General features: G+C 41.3%; 1 protein-coding gene across 1 annotated transcript in view; it reads left to right on the top strand.

Moving 5' to 3' along the window:
- Positions 1-13,456, top strand: part of vps50 (VPS50 EARP/GARPII complex subunit) — a 96,168-nt gene that overhangs the window by 75,423 nt on the left and 7,289 nt on the right. The window contains exons 23-25 of the mRNA XM_041955491.1: positions 9,235-9,383; positions 12,043-12,139; positions 12,727-12,885. Of these exons, the coding sequence (XP_041811425.1) occupies positions 9,235-9,383; positions 12,043-12,139; positions 12,727-12,885 (405 nt within the window). The remainder of the gene's footprint in view (positions 1-9,234; positions 9,384-12,042; positions 12,140-12,726; positions 12,886-13,456) is intronic.

The raw sequence follows: 13,456 nt of genomic DNA on the forward strand, positions 1-13,456 counted from the left end.
TTCTTTTCTTGTTTTGTCTTTTGGTGCATACGTCTTTATTTCCTATAAACACCAGCTACCTCCCTATGTGACACACTGGGAGCTGCCATCACTTCCACATTCTGACTCGCTCTACTGTTTTTAAACCAGTCACATTAAATATTGATCGTCGCTGAAGTCTGATCACTGCCTGATGGTAAGGACAGAGGCACTACAGCATGACTCAGAGACCGCTGTGTCTGGATTGTACATGTGCCAAAAATGACCAGGGAACAAAGACTGAAAGAGAATAGTTTGACCTTATCTAACAGAAAGGAAGACAGCGAGCATGCAGAAGAACAGAAGCATGAAGAAGCTGTATTAACAGCATTGCCAAAGTTTTGTCAAATGTACTGAGCTGAGTGCGTCTCAAGTTTATTATGCTGAAATAATATATGAGCATAAGCCGAGTCCAACAAGGTGATAAAGCAAGAAATAACTGTTTTCCATTCATTTGCCTTTCTTGTGATATACAGCTGCCTTAGAGTAGCACATTTCTTTCTCTTCAACGTTTGGTTGTAGCATTTTTTTCTCAATGCTTTAACTTCTGCTGTTGCTTACATGAAGACAAAGAGAGTTTATTGAGATTAACAGTGTGAGTCAAACTAAATGTCAGCAAGTTCTGAAATCTCCCCACAGCATAATGTTGTCAAGGAGAGAGATTCAATGTGTTCATATAGAAAGAGGCATCACTATGAGTTGGGCTCTTCTTCTGGTTGGTACACTGAAGTGTAACATAAATCAGCATAAGTGCCCTTCAGTAACATCTGTGACGGATGTATATTAACATCTTGTAAGTCAAAGCTGTGAAATTCGTTCGTATTCCTGGGGCATTACATTAAGTGTTATCGAGGGGCAGAGAGGTCTCTATTAAAAAAAAAATACCTCACAAAAACACTGACACTGTCTGTCACCAGGAAGTTTTAGTCCAGATTGTACTCATCGTTTAGCAAAACGGTCTTAAAATGGTTCATTAACTCAAGGGCCACTTGTGTCTGAGCACCAGCGTCAGACAGATAATTAACACACGGTGAACTCACGAAGAACAGAAGTGTTTCTGCCTCCAGTTCTGCTTTTTGGCTCCCGCTTTGTTGCTTCAATTCAGATTGTGCTGAGCAGTCGGACACCCACACAGATATCTCCTTTTCTCTGATAGAATAGGCAGAAGTACCTGGTGGTGAGCTTTGATTAATTTTCATATCATGTATTCAAAGTGTAGTGAAATGGAGGACAGTGGCTGTTGATATGGGTAGGGGAGATGGACAAAATGCTTAGATATGGACTTACAATAAGTCCAACTTGTTCAGGACGTGCAAGGCTTGTTTGGGTGCTGCTTGACCACACTAGCAAATGGCTAATGGCTAGCATAGCTGGCAGGCTAAAGGTAGCGGATGCTGCTGTGATGTGCTCTAAATTAGCTCTGGCTAAACATGACATGTACATTTTGTATATGTTGTTTTTCTTCCCTCATAGTTTCTCATAATCACTTTACTCATGCTCAAGTATTCTTTTTCACTTATTATCTGTAGAAATGCCCCAGAAATATCTTCATATTCATGAATCACAGCAAAGTACAGGACTTAGATAAAATGTGATAAATGTGCAGCAGACAAGAAATCATCACAGTCATGCAGTGGATTTATTACATGAAAAGTCATAGTCTCTCCTCCTCTGCTAGCATTTTGCAAAGAGAAGTTGTAAGTAATGTTTATAATGTAGTGCTCTTTATATTTAAAGCCTTTCTGGCTGGCTGCGTTGGCTAAACTGCTACAGTAAACATTGCGCATTACGTCAATACAGGTAACGCGTTAGTATTGTCTGTCATAGCTTTTGTGCCAAACAAATCATGTCAATTAGGGACGGTTTGCTTCAGGTTTGGGTGCAGGGGAAGTCTTAATCATTGTGATATCAGTGAAGACCTCCTACAACCTCTGTCCTGATTAAATAGTTAACAGAATTGCATGGATTACTCCCAAACTAAGAGAAAATACTTCCCATTCATTTATTAAACGCCTGTCTGTACAGTAGGTTCATTTAACGGAGCTTGTTGAAGAAAGCGGATTGAAATATTCTCTTATAAAGCACTTAGAGAAGATAGTGGATAAAACTACATCCGCATTTTTTTGTTTTTTATAAGAGCGGGTTCTGCATTTCGTAACTGAATGGAAATGGACATTTTTCAAGCACCACTTACGTGCAGCAGGTTTCAGCGGGCCTCCTGGCTTGTTTTCAGTCAGTAACTTGATTCTGGATCCTTTATCACTGGATTGCTTTCTGTTCCTCTGTACCAGTGTTGAACAAATTGTACCCTGCGGTGAATCCTCCTTGGTGGATGCCAACCTTATTTATTACCTGCAGGGCTTGAAATTGACTTTTGGCCTCACTTGCTAATGTGGCTGTTGGTCTTTAGAGTAACCAGGCTTTTACTATTTTCCCAAACCAAAGCTTTTTTTCATGATATGGAATTGGATACAAAAGACGGAAGCCTCATCAGCTGTAGCTGTTGTATCTGAGTAAACTCATCATATTTCAAAATAAAAGCTTGTTTATGGGGATGGCAGGTTTGACTTTTGTTTGTTTTTGTTTTGCTTGAGTCAACAGTTTGTGAGGCATGAGTCAGTGAGCGATAATAATAAGCCGAATAGCAGATGAAATGCTGACTGTAGTCGTAGTGACTGGTGGACCAGCTCGACCTATTATGGGAATATTCTTACTTTCTATATATTTTTCTCTTATTGTTTGCCATGGCTCACCACTGCTGAGGCATGATGATGATTTCTTTTTATCTTCACTTCTTGTGTGTTTTCAGAGGTCACTCAGTCTCTGGGTTCTCTGTCTGTGTTAAACTCAGAAGTTGATCATCATTTGCATAAGTACACTGAGGTGAATGTCTTCACCTGAGAAATGAAAACAAGCTTATTTTCCTTCTCATAAGATGCCAAATTGATGTCAGGCGTGTAGAAAGGAAGCCTCTGACTGTTTGTAAAAAAAAAAAAAAAGTTGTGTGATTTATGAATATTTGCTGAGTGAAGAGAGCGTGTGCTCAGCCTTTGGCTCTGACTGTGAGACTGCTCTGGGAAATGCAACAAATGCAATTTGAGAGCGTTTCATTGTAGACCTGTTTCACCATGCTTGGATGCACTTATTTTTTCACGGAGGAAATCATTCATACGGTTGTAATAATAAACTCGAAGCAGCGTCTCGCAACTGCTAATACCAGGTTCATGTTCATTTTGCATCTGTCAAAACTTTGATTTCTTTTCCTCTCTTCTCCTTTCCTCATTGTGAGCAGGAAACTATTAACAATGAGTCGACTCCCTAAGGGATTTAATGTCACATGCTAATGTCAACTTGTCAGTCTCGAACTAATGAGTAATTAGTGTGGCATGATTGCAGGTAGTGTATGAAAGATTATATGAGAGCCTTTAAGGCAGTTAGCAATATATTTTCCTGGACTGCAGCAGTTATTTCCTTTTTGAATTAATCTGCCTAAATTATCGTTTAGTTTGCGAAATGTCAAACAATGCTGGAAAAATGTCCCTCAGTACCTGCCAGAGCCTAAGCTGATGTCTTCAAATGTGCACCAAAGGTCCAAAACGCAAAGATTAACTGTTATAAAACAGAGAAAAATGGCAAATCCTTTAATTTGAGCAGGTAAAACCAGACAGTGTGGATTTGTTTTCACTATTTTTGCCCCAAAAATGAATAAAAAGTTTAATTGATTTTTTAAATAGTTGAAGATTATTTTTTTGTCCATCAACTAATCGATGAATTAGTTTCAGCTCCAATATTGCCTGTGAATTATATTTTCTGTGAGTCACGAGAATATTTGCATGCATTTGATAGATGCATTGAGGCCTTTTTAGATTTTGCACGCCATCAGCTTGCCAGTAATCGTGCAGCAGTCATTGTGACAGCTGTCATCTTGTAGCAAATATTGAAAATCACTGTGGAACAATAATCATCAGTCTTCATAACAAATATAATACACTCCACTGTGGAAAAACAGTTTCGCTATTTATCTCAGTGGGACAGCAGAGAAACTGCTGCTGAAGCTCCTAAATATCTTCAGCAGCTGCAGGATGTAAATCAAATGATGTACGACCTCTGCGCTATAAGTCATGCTATATGGAACGTTTTTCAGGCTCTTGTATGACTTTGAGAAATCTATCACTGATGCTTAATTTGTACAATATGGCATTCCTTTGCACATACTTGGCGATGCAGCAGGCGCTGGAGTTAGTTTACTTTGATGTCGTTGAAGTCATATGTCATATCGATCGTGCATCATCAGAAAAGTGAAATCATAATTGTTTGTGCAGTCGTATCTTTGAGGATGTCAGATAACCGAGAAGTTGCGCTCGATTTGATTGCAGCAGGCCTATAATGATGACTCAAAAGCTGTTTTTTTTGTAGGTGAAGCTATTTTTAGAAGTTTGAATCATGAATTCTCCCCCGTTTTCTGATACATCCAAGGTTTCCAGCAGCTGCATTTCAGTGCACGTCTGCGGACACCCGCAAAGATTACTGCGAGTCACAATTGTCACAGGATTAAGAAAACAATTGAGCCAAGAAGTTTAGTCTCTCATTGGTAGGAATTCATTAATGGGGAGAAATAAGCCTCCTCATCTCAGCCTCTTTTGCATTTCTGTGCAGATTAAAACAGGCAGAAGCATTCGAATTATATGAGAGTATTAGTATCCACTCTATTAACATACTAGTTGTCTTACTAAGTATCAGATGTGATTTGCATGTTTATCTTGACAAATCTTTTAAATATTCAGAGGCACCAAAGGGCAACAACAACAGGAAATTATGTTAATGCCATCAAATCATGTTTGCCATCCATCCATTATCTATACACCGCTGAATCCTTTGCAGGGTCACGGGGGGGGCTGGAGCCTATCCCAGCCATCTCTCGGGCGAAGGCAGGGGACACCCTGGGCAGGTCGCCAGCCTACCACAGGGCTACACATATAGACAGACAAACAACCACACACTCATTCACACCTATGGACAATTTAGAGTTATCAATTAACCTAAGCATGTTTTTGGACTGTGGGAGGAAGCCGGAGAACCCGGTGAGAACCCACGCTGCACAGGGAGAACATGCAAACTCCACACAGAAAGACCCCAGGCAGGATCGAACCGGGGATCTTCTAGCTGTGAGGCGACGCTGCTAACCACCGAGCCACCGTGCAGCCCCTATGTTTGCCATTTTGAGCATATAATGATAGTAGATCAAGCATCTAATAAACTAATAAACATGGAGCCTATCCCAGCCATCTCTCGGGCGAAGGCAGGGGACACCCTGGGCAGGTCGCCAGCCTACCACAGGGCTACACATATAGACAGACAAACAACCACACACTCATTCACACCTATGGACAATTTAGAGTTATCAATTAACCTAAGCATGTTTTTGGACTGTGGGAGGAAGCCGGAGAACCCGGTGAGAACCCACGCTGCACAGGGAGAACATGCAAACTCCACACAGAAAGACCCCAGGCAGGATCGAACCGGGGATCTTCTAGCTGTGAGGCGACGCTGCTAACCACCGAGCCACCGTGCAGCCCCCATGTTTGCCATTTTGAGCATATAATGATAGTAGATCAAGCATCTAATAAACTAATAAACATGAAGTAGGCACTCAGGGCTGATGCTGTTTCACACTCAGTGTGCATGTCACCACTAACAGGTAAAAAGTTAAAGCCCTGTTCAGGTTGCTACAAACTGCCGAAGCTTGGAGCGTGTCTAAAATAGTTTTTGCACTCACATTCACACCTCGGAAGTGGAAAAGTAGATGCATAAAATCCTAAATGCCATGGATGTTGTTGTTTCTTTTTTACACCTTTTGTTTTCTGGCAGCCATAGCTTTTACCTGAAGAATCCCCGCAGAGTTGTACGCAGTTGGAAAAGAAACAACTTTTCTCCCGACAGCTTTTCTGAAGCCCTCTTTTCCTTTTTTTTGCATAAAGTGTTTATGCCGCAGTGGCACAGCCAATGAAAGGTCAAGCCTCATGTGGCGTGATTAAAAATAGACCAAACCAGACTTTGCTGTAATGTCAGATGCAGCCGAAATGTAATTGATTTGATTAACTCAAACGAGAACGTACAGCTACCGGCGTGACATCATGCAGCGACGACAGAAGTCAGAATGACACAGCAGAATTAAAGGTTACACGCTGTGATGTTGAAAAGATTGACAAGAAATGCAAATGAGTGCTCAGCAGCTGTGGTGGCCACTCACTTTAACTGTTTGTTAGATGTGAAGATGTGTTTAACCTAACTTATAACCTGTGTTCAAATACAGAATGCCTAAAACCACCACGTACAAAGAAGTCTTACATTAAAACTGTTCCCCGGGTTGAGTTTGGAGGCCGGCTTGCATGTGAAGAGGGATTTCTCACTCTGAAAATCCTCTGGTTACATCTTTTGTGCTGCCTGAAAACACGGCGCTCCCCAGCAGAAGCAGATCTAAGAGGAGAAACTGGTCAAAGACATGAATTTTGAATTCAAACCAGCAGAAAGTGAAAAGAGCTACATTTGCAGTGCGCGTGCAGGTGCATGTTTGCAGCGCCACTCTCCTCACATGTTAAATGTTGTGTTACCCAACTGTTTTAGAACCACAGAGAGAGCAGCATGAATCATTTTCCTTTTAACTGCAGTTTTGTACAGCATAACGTGTATTTGTGTATGAGTGTGTTTGTGGAACTGTTTCTGTCAGTCTGGCACGTCGGCCGTACAAATGGCCACCAGCCGCTGCTGCGCAACAGTTTTTATCGTGTTCCAAATCTTAAATCATTTGTCGCAGTTGAATGTGGGTACTAATGGCCTTTCTGGATTAAGTCCACAACTGCTGCATGTTTATAATGTTGATGTGTTTAAAATGTTGATGACTGTCCTTTTTTTAGTGGCTTTAACCCTTCACAGTGATCAGTGAGCCGACTTTGTCTCAGCTTCAGTTGTGTTAAATCACGCAGCACTTTTTGTTCATTAAAGTTGACACATTTATTAGATATAGACTGATGGACTGGAGGAGATTACGTTAACTTTACTGATATTGTGAAAAACAGGAAATAGTGAACTTACCATAAATCTTTTTTAAGGTTTTTATTTATTTTAGCAACATTTCAGTCTTAGTTTTTCAGGCTCAGACTATTATTGTCATCATCAGTGACACTATGCCACCGCACATTTACCAGTATGAACCCCTAAACATTCACGATGCACACTCATAAACATAAGCAGCATGTGTAAATCTTAAGAAGCGCTAAGATAAACATGTTCAATGATAAAGTAAATAAGTGCGCTTTTGGTTGGGAGCTTCAGTCGTTCTCCCCTGAGTTCAGAATAAGTGCACTGAGGATGTTCGGCTGCATGCAGGCCGAAGTGTGGATCCTCTGAGAGGCGCTGCTGTGAATGCTCTGCAGCTTCTCGTCACAGGACGGTCTGCAGCACACAAAAGATCGGTTTCTAGTTTTTGTCCTGTGCTTTCAGTTCAGGTTTGGAAGTTTGCTGCTGGTGATTCAGCCTGAGGAGCAATTGAGAAAGGGTTTAAAAACACAACAAATAAACGTAGTAGTCATGTAATCGTTCGTGTAACTTATGCATAATTCACTTATTTAAGGCTCATAATATTTAATTTTAACCATCTGTGCTGAGGAGTGTTTCATTCCGTAAAACATCGTAGTTTATTAGTTTCTGACTTTTAGATGCACAGAGCTGCTCTTGGAAGAGATATATTGCACCCCGCAAAGGGAAGCCATCAGATTGCCTCCCCTGTACAGTGAAAGTAATATAATTCAAGCGTTAATCTTCTAAATGTGATAATGGTTCCTGCAACACTGAAGCTTTGATTGAATGCAGAGAGATAACTTGGGGGTTGTGGAAAGGTTTCACGCAGGAGGAGGCAGCATCAGTCAAGCAGGTCTGAACCATAAATTACCAGCAGAGCTGCATACTGTGCATTTTTGTTCTGTAAGCTGGCTGTTTATATGTCTTATTTTAGTGAATAGATTGTTGCTAGAGGAATCTAAGATGACATCTTCTCACAGCTGTGCACATCGTTGGCTCTTTTGCAGCTCTGGTTCATCTTCAGCACAGATGCTTTGCCTCCTCTGGTTTTCAGTCATGATAAGCTGTTGACACGACAGCCCATTACAACACAGGTTTTGATCTTTCAGATGAATTAAAAGTGATGCAACCATTTGCTCTGATTGACACACTTCCTTATTCTGAAATAGCTCGCCCGTACTTGGTGCACTCTCAGTAATACATGCTGTCCACTAGCCGTGTGGAATAATGGTGCTCATACACAATAGTAGACCCAGATTGCACAGGAGTGCAGCATCTAAGTGGATGATGTGGTACAGCATTAATAGCTCCCATTTGTTCATTACCTGTGTGATTGTTATTGATCTGCTAGAGGCTGTTTCAGGGGGCTATGCAGCGGCAGAGCTCTACATGCCAATGTGATACATTATGCTGCCTCGACATGCCTTACAAAAAATAATATGATGTGCCCTCCTGTGTGGAATCTCAATGGCCTTGTATGTAGATATAGATCATTGTGATTGATGGGAGGGGGTTTAGGTTGAAATCTTTCTCTTTCTTTTTCAATTGTTTTTCAAATGAAGGGATAAAAGGGTTGCTGGATGGAGAGGTGTAGTGGAATATATCAAAAGGAAGATAAATGCTTGCTGTTGAGGAGCGTTTGGTCAGCAGAATTTTAGTGTGTATGTGTGTGTGTTGTGGATGTAGCTGAGTTCCACACGGTTGACACGGTTTCAGATTGTGCTTCACTACCAGCATACATCTACATTTTGTCTTCATTTTGCAAGTGAAATATTTGTTATGTCTGGTTGACTCTTAAAGTAACAGTAGGACACGGTTCCTCCACTGCAGCACTTTCTCATAAACCAGAACAGAGCTTCACGATTAACACAGATTTATCATATAACAATCATTTCCCAGTATTTTATCTGTTACCACGTCTATTCCCTGGTCTCTGGGCTGCTTCTAATTATAATAATAATAGACTTGCAAGCAAGTGTAACAAGGTCCAAGCAGCCCACGTAATTATGTATCGAAGGTGAACCATTTTGCACGTCATTCACTACAAAGTGTCCATGAAAACTGAAAAGGCGAGAAGGTACAGAATGCATATTTCTGAATCTGCTTGCTAACTTGCCCATCCGCCGATGTGTCTTCCAGGAGGCAGTGGGGGAGAATGCAGGAGTCCATGGTCCAGCAGAGGACAGGAAGGAGAAGGTCCCCAGCCCCCATCTCAGCCAACTGGTGGTCCTCACTAACAGTGGGACTCTCTACGGGCTAGCACAGAGGGTGGTGGCCACTGAGTCTCTGTAAGTACCCTCTACACTCCAGTTAAAGCACAAATAGTTACTCTGCCGTGGTTCTATTTGAAAAGTTACTCATTACGTACACATAAGCTGTGCAGTAATTTAAGTACTTATAAAGTAACAAATGCAGTAAGACTACACTCGGCAGTATTGGTGTTTATTCCTCTGGTCTGAGGGAAGATTGTGACGACAGGGCTTGTTTCATGGCGTCACTTGTGTGTCCTGGCACCGTGATGTAACTTGGCTGTTACGTTCATCAAAGCTTTTTCTGTGATCAAGTTAGGGATCACTGCCTCGCCTCGAGGTACTCATAATTTCATTAGACAGTGTTAGACAGCCTGGCCATCCAAGATTTGCGCTACCTGCAGTGTGTTTGTGTGTTTTCAACATTCACATCAATAAAGCTCGTTAGATTGAAAAAGAGAGACTTATTTTACCCTGAAATAGAACTTCTTGTAGTTTTTCTCCTACTCTGTCTTCATTCATTGCCTACATACATAATTACGTCCAACTATCGTGACAGCTGTTGGACTCTTAGAAGCCTGCAGTGTACAGGTGCTTTTTAGTCAAAGTCTGTAAGCAAGGGCCCAGATACCGCTGCAAAAATACTGAATAGGCTTACACTCTCTCACACAAAGTTCCTTATGTATCCAAGGCAGGCAACAAGCTCCGAAGAATAATGAAAGTAAAGGAGCGGAAGTGCGGAGGTGAAGACATTTCTCGGGTAAAGTTTGAATGTGAAAAGATTCATCGGTGTGAAAGGAAACAAACTTAAGTCTGGGCAGGGCTGCATGGAAAGAGCTTCTGTCTGAAAAGGCGTTATCAGAAAAGGCAGCTAACCTCAGTGTGTATTGTGGGAACCTCTGACATCTTCAGCATATGCCATTTTAAACATCGTCAAAGATAAGAGCTCTGTACGGTGCCCCTCTCGCTGTTGTTCGCCCCTCGAGCTGTTGTTCAGGTGTCTTATTTATACAAGCGTGATCAGATAAGTGTGAACTGCAGGATGTGCTTTTTTTTCCCTCCACAATGCACCGTGCTGCCAAGGTAAACACAAGCTGTTCCAGCTAACCTTAATGTGATTATCTCTGCTCCACGAAAAGAACAAAAGTCCACTGGGCTCCTGTAGGTGCTGGCTGCCTTTACAGCAGTGCTTTCAGATTTAGTGTTAACTAGACAGCTCTTATTAATATTCATTCTTGCTTTTTAATGTGAAGATTTCTGCCGGGGTCACCCGTGTCTACCGCTGTGCAGCATCCTTACAGATGGTCTGTTTATGGAGTGTATGGAGTTTAGCCGGCTCTTGAAGTTGAATATCTCAATTATTAGATAGATCAGCCATGCAGGGATTAGAAATTGCATACACCGTACCTAAGGCTCGTGATTTTCTGTTTTTGCCCATCCTCCATAGAAAGCATCCCTGTTTGATGGGGGAAAACTGTTTAAGAAAAAATTCAGGCTTGCTTCTAAGATGAGTTTTTTCTGCTAAAAGAAGTCACTGATGAGAGTTATTTCGACGGGTTTTCTCGTGATAAGAATGGCTCAGAAAGTGTTCAGCTGCAGCTGTTACTTATATTCTTTCAATCATATAGTCATATTCACTATTATTTAATACTCAAAATAAACATGCATTTTTAGAAAATTTGAAAAAATACGGAAAGTAAAGTTTTAATTAAGATGTAACATTTTTAATACATATCAACACAAGACTGATTAAAAAGGGGGGACAGATATATTGGCTTATATTAGCAAATATATTGAGTGACTAGGGGAGGGTCTGGTTGCTGAGCGGTCTTGGTCTTGTTAAGTTGTTTTCTCCTGCACTGTCCAATCAGTGGTGCTGTCGTCGACCTGGATCTGTAAAGAAAAGTGTGCTGGCCGTGCTCTACTGCAGCAGTCACGCTTGTTAAACCGTGAACTTTCGGTCCACTCAAAAACGGCTCCCTCAGTTTTGATTTAATGCAGAGGAACACTTCAGAGCCATTGATCAGCCTGAGTCAAAAGGTCTTTATTTAGTCAGAGCTGGATTCACAGCAGAATCGGGGTATTAGCTCTGTCTGCATTGATTTTTACGCTTGGTCTCAATTTTTTTCAAGGATAGTTGAAATCCATTTATTGTAAAAAAAAAAAAAAAAAAAAAACTGCTGCCTGATTGTTGGACATAAATGATCCTTTGCTTTGAAAGGTGAGACTTGAAGATGATCTCAGAGCGGAGGGATAATTTATGTTGCGACAACATTGATTACATTAAACTGTAAAGATCACGGGGGAGAAATTAGATTGCTGCAACAGAGGAGGAAAGTGTAGCTGCTTTTAATGGTGCGCTGTTAGGACTAATGCAACATTTGCCAGTCATAGAAAATGTCCTGAGGGTAACAACTGACAGAAATGTCTCCAGGTTGTGCAGATTGAGCATTTCTTATCCATTAACTTTATGAAATCAACATAGGTAACATCTAGAGGAATAAAAGACTTTGTCTTGTTTTCTCTTTTCTCTCAACCTTATTTCTGTCGTGTCAGACAACATATATGCACACAATATCAGAATAATGAAAAATGCAAAATGTTATTCCGTCTTTTTTTTTTTTTTTTTTAATGTGCGGCACCGGACCACACGCCACCACCACACTGCATTAAATGGCTGTTTCTGTTTTTTTCTCAGTGTGTTTCTGGCCGAACAGTTTGAATCCCTCCAGTCCCACCTGGACACAATGATGCCTGCAGCCAAGAAGCCCTTCCTGCAACAGTTTTATTCCCAGGTATACATGCACCTTCTCTCTAAAGTCTATGCAGTTACAGGAACTGATAACCGTGTGGTTGCAGCCAGCTCCAGGCCAGACATCTGACCGCCATGATTCTAACAGGCTTTCAGCTCATTGTGCAGTAATCAGATCATACAGCAACATGTGCGCACTAACTTTCATTTAATGTGCTCTAAAAAAATCCATCAGTGCTTTAACTGGTGACCATCGTTCTGCCTTTTGGTCTTCTGTAGAAGTCTATTTCTCCTCAGTGACTATGTAACAACAAACCAGCATTCGGTCCTGTTCTTCATCAACAAAGGAGAAAATTGTCTGTCTTTTTCGTGTGTGCGTCCACTCGACATCTGAAATGCTCAGTGACACAGACAGGTCTGTTTTCCCCAAACATCAAATGACTGTCATGTCCTATAATTTCACTCTTGGAAATATTGTGCAATAGATGACGTTACGGTGCATGCACGGCGCGTTCATGTCAGAGCAGACCTTGACTTCTCGTCTGCCTGTCGCTGCTTACAGATTGATGATGTTTAAAAACATGTTGAATGCAGAGCACACATACACGTATTCTCCTTTCTTTCTCTCAGACGGTGTCTACAGCCAGTGAGCTCCGGAAGCCGATATACTGGATTGTTGCAGCCAAAGCCATCGACTACGAGCAAATGTTGCTCCTGATGGCCGGAGTTAAATGGGACATTAGGGAGATAATGTCACAGCATAATGTATATGTGGACGTCCTGCTAAAGGTAATGTTGCATATTCCTTTTAGAAGCTTTCTTTTTTTTTCTAGTGCATTTCACATTTGGGAAAAGTTCAAAATTGTCTTCATTGTTTCTCCCCTAACAAATACTAACAGTCCACTGCAGCTTCTCATGAAATATCCTCAGTGAAAAAAGCAGCTGTGTTCGATTTGCTTTTATCTAGCGGGGATTTTCCTCACTTAGTGTTTTTGTTGTACTCGTGAAATACAATCTGGCTTATCCTTTTAACATCTGTGCTATTTACATAAAGTATTCCCCTTTATTCCACGTAAAGTCAGGAACTCTCCACTTCCTTGTTGCGCCCCTCGAGTTTAAATTCATTCGGGGATCTTAAATATCAATTATTTGGGATGGGGTGAATAATTTAGCACATGGGTGAGCTGTTGAGAGTTGAATGCAGATCTGCTCTGAAGTTTCAGCGTTGTTAAAGACACTTGAGCTCACCGGTCGCAGACGTATTTTTGGAATTGGAAGCTTTTCACTAAATGTGTGTCTTTATGCATGCTGGCCACTTATCCCGTCATAAATTTTGCATGGGGTGGAAGGACACATGGCA

The sequence above is a fragment of the Chelmon rostratus genome, chromosome 16 (genome assembly GCF_017976325.1).
Source record: "Chelmon rostratus isolate fCheRos1 chromosome 16, fCheRos1.pri, whole genome shotgun sequence".
Taxonomy (NCBI): domain Eukaryota; kingdom Metazoa; phylum Chordata; class Actinopteri; order Chaetodontiformes; family Chaetodontidae; genus Chelmon; species Chelmon rostratus.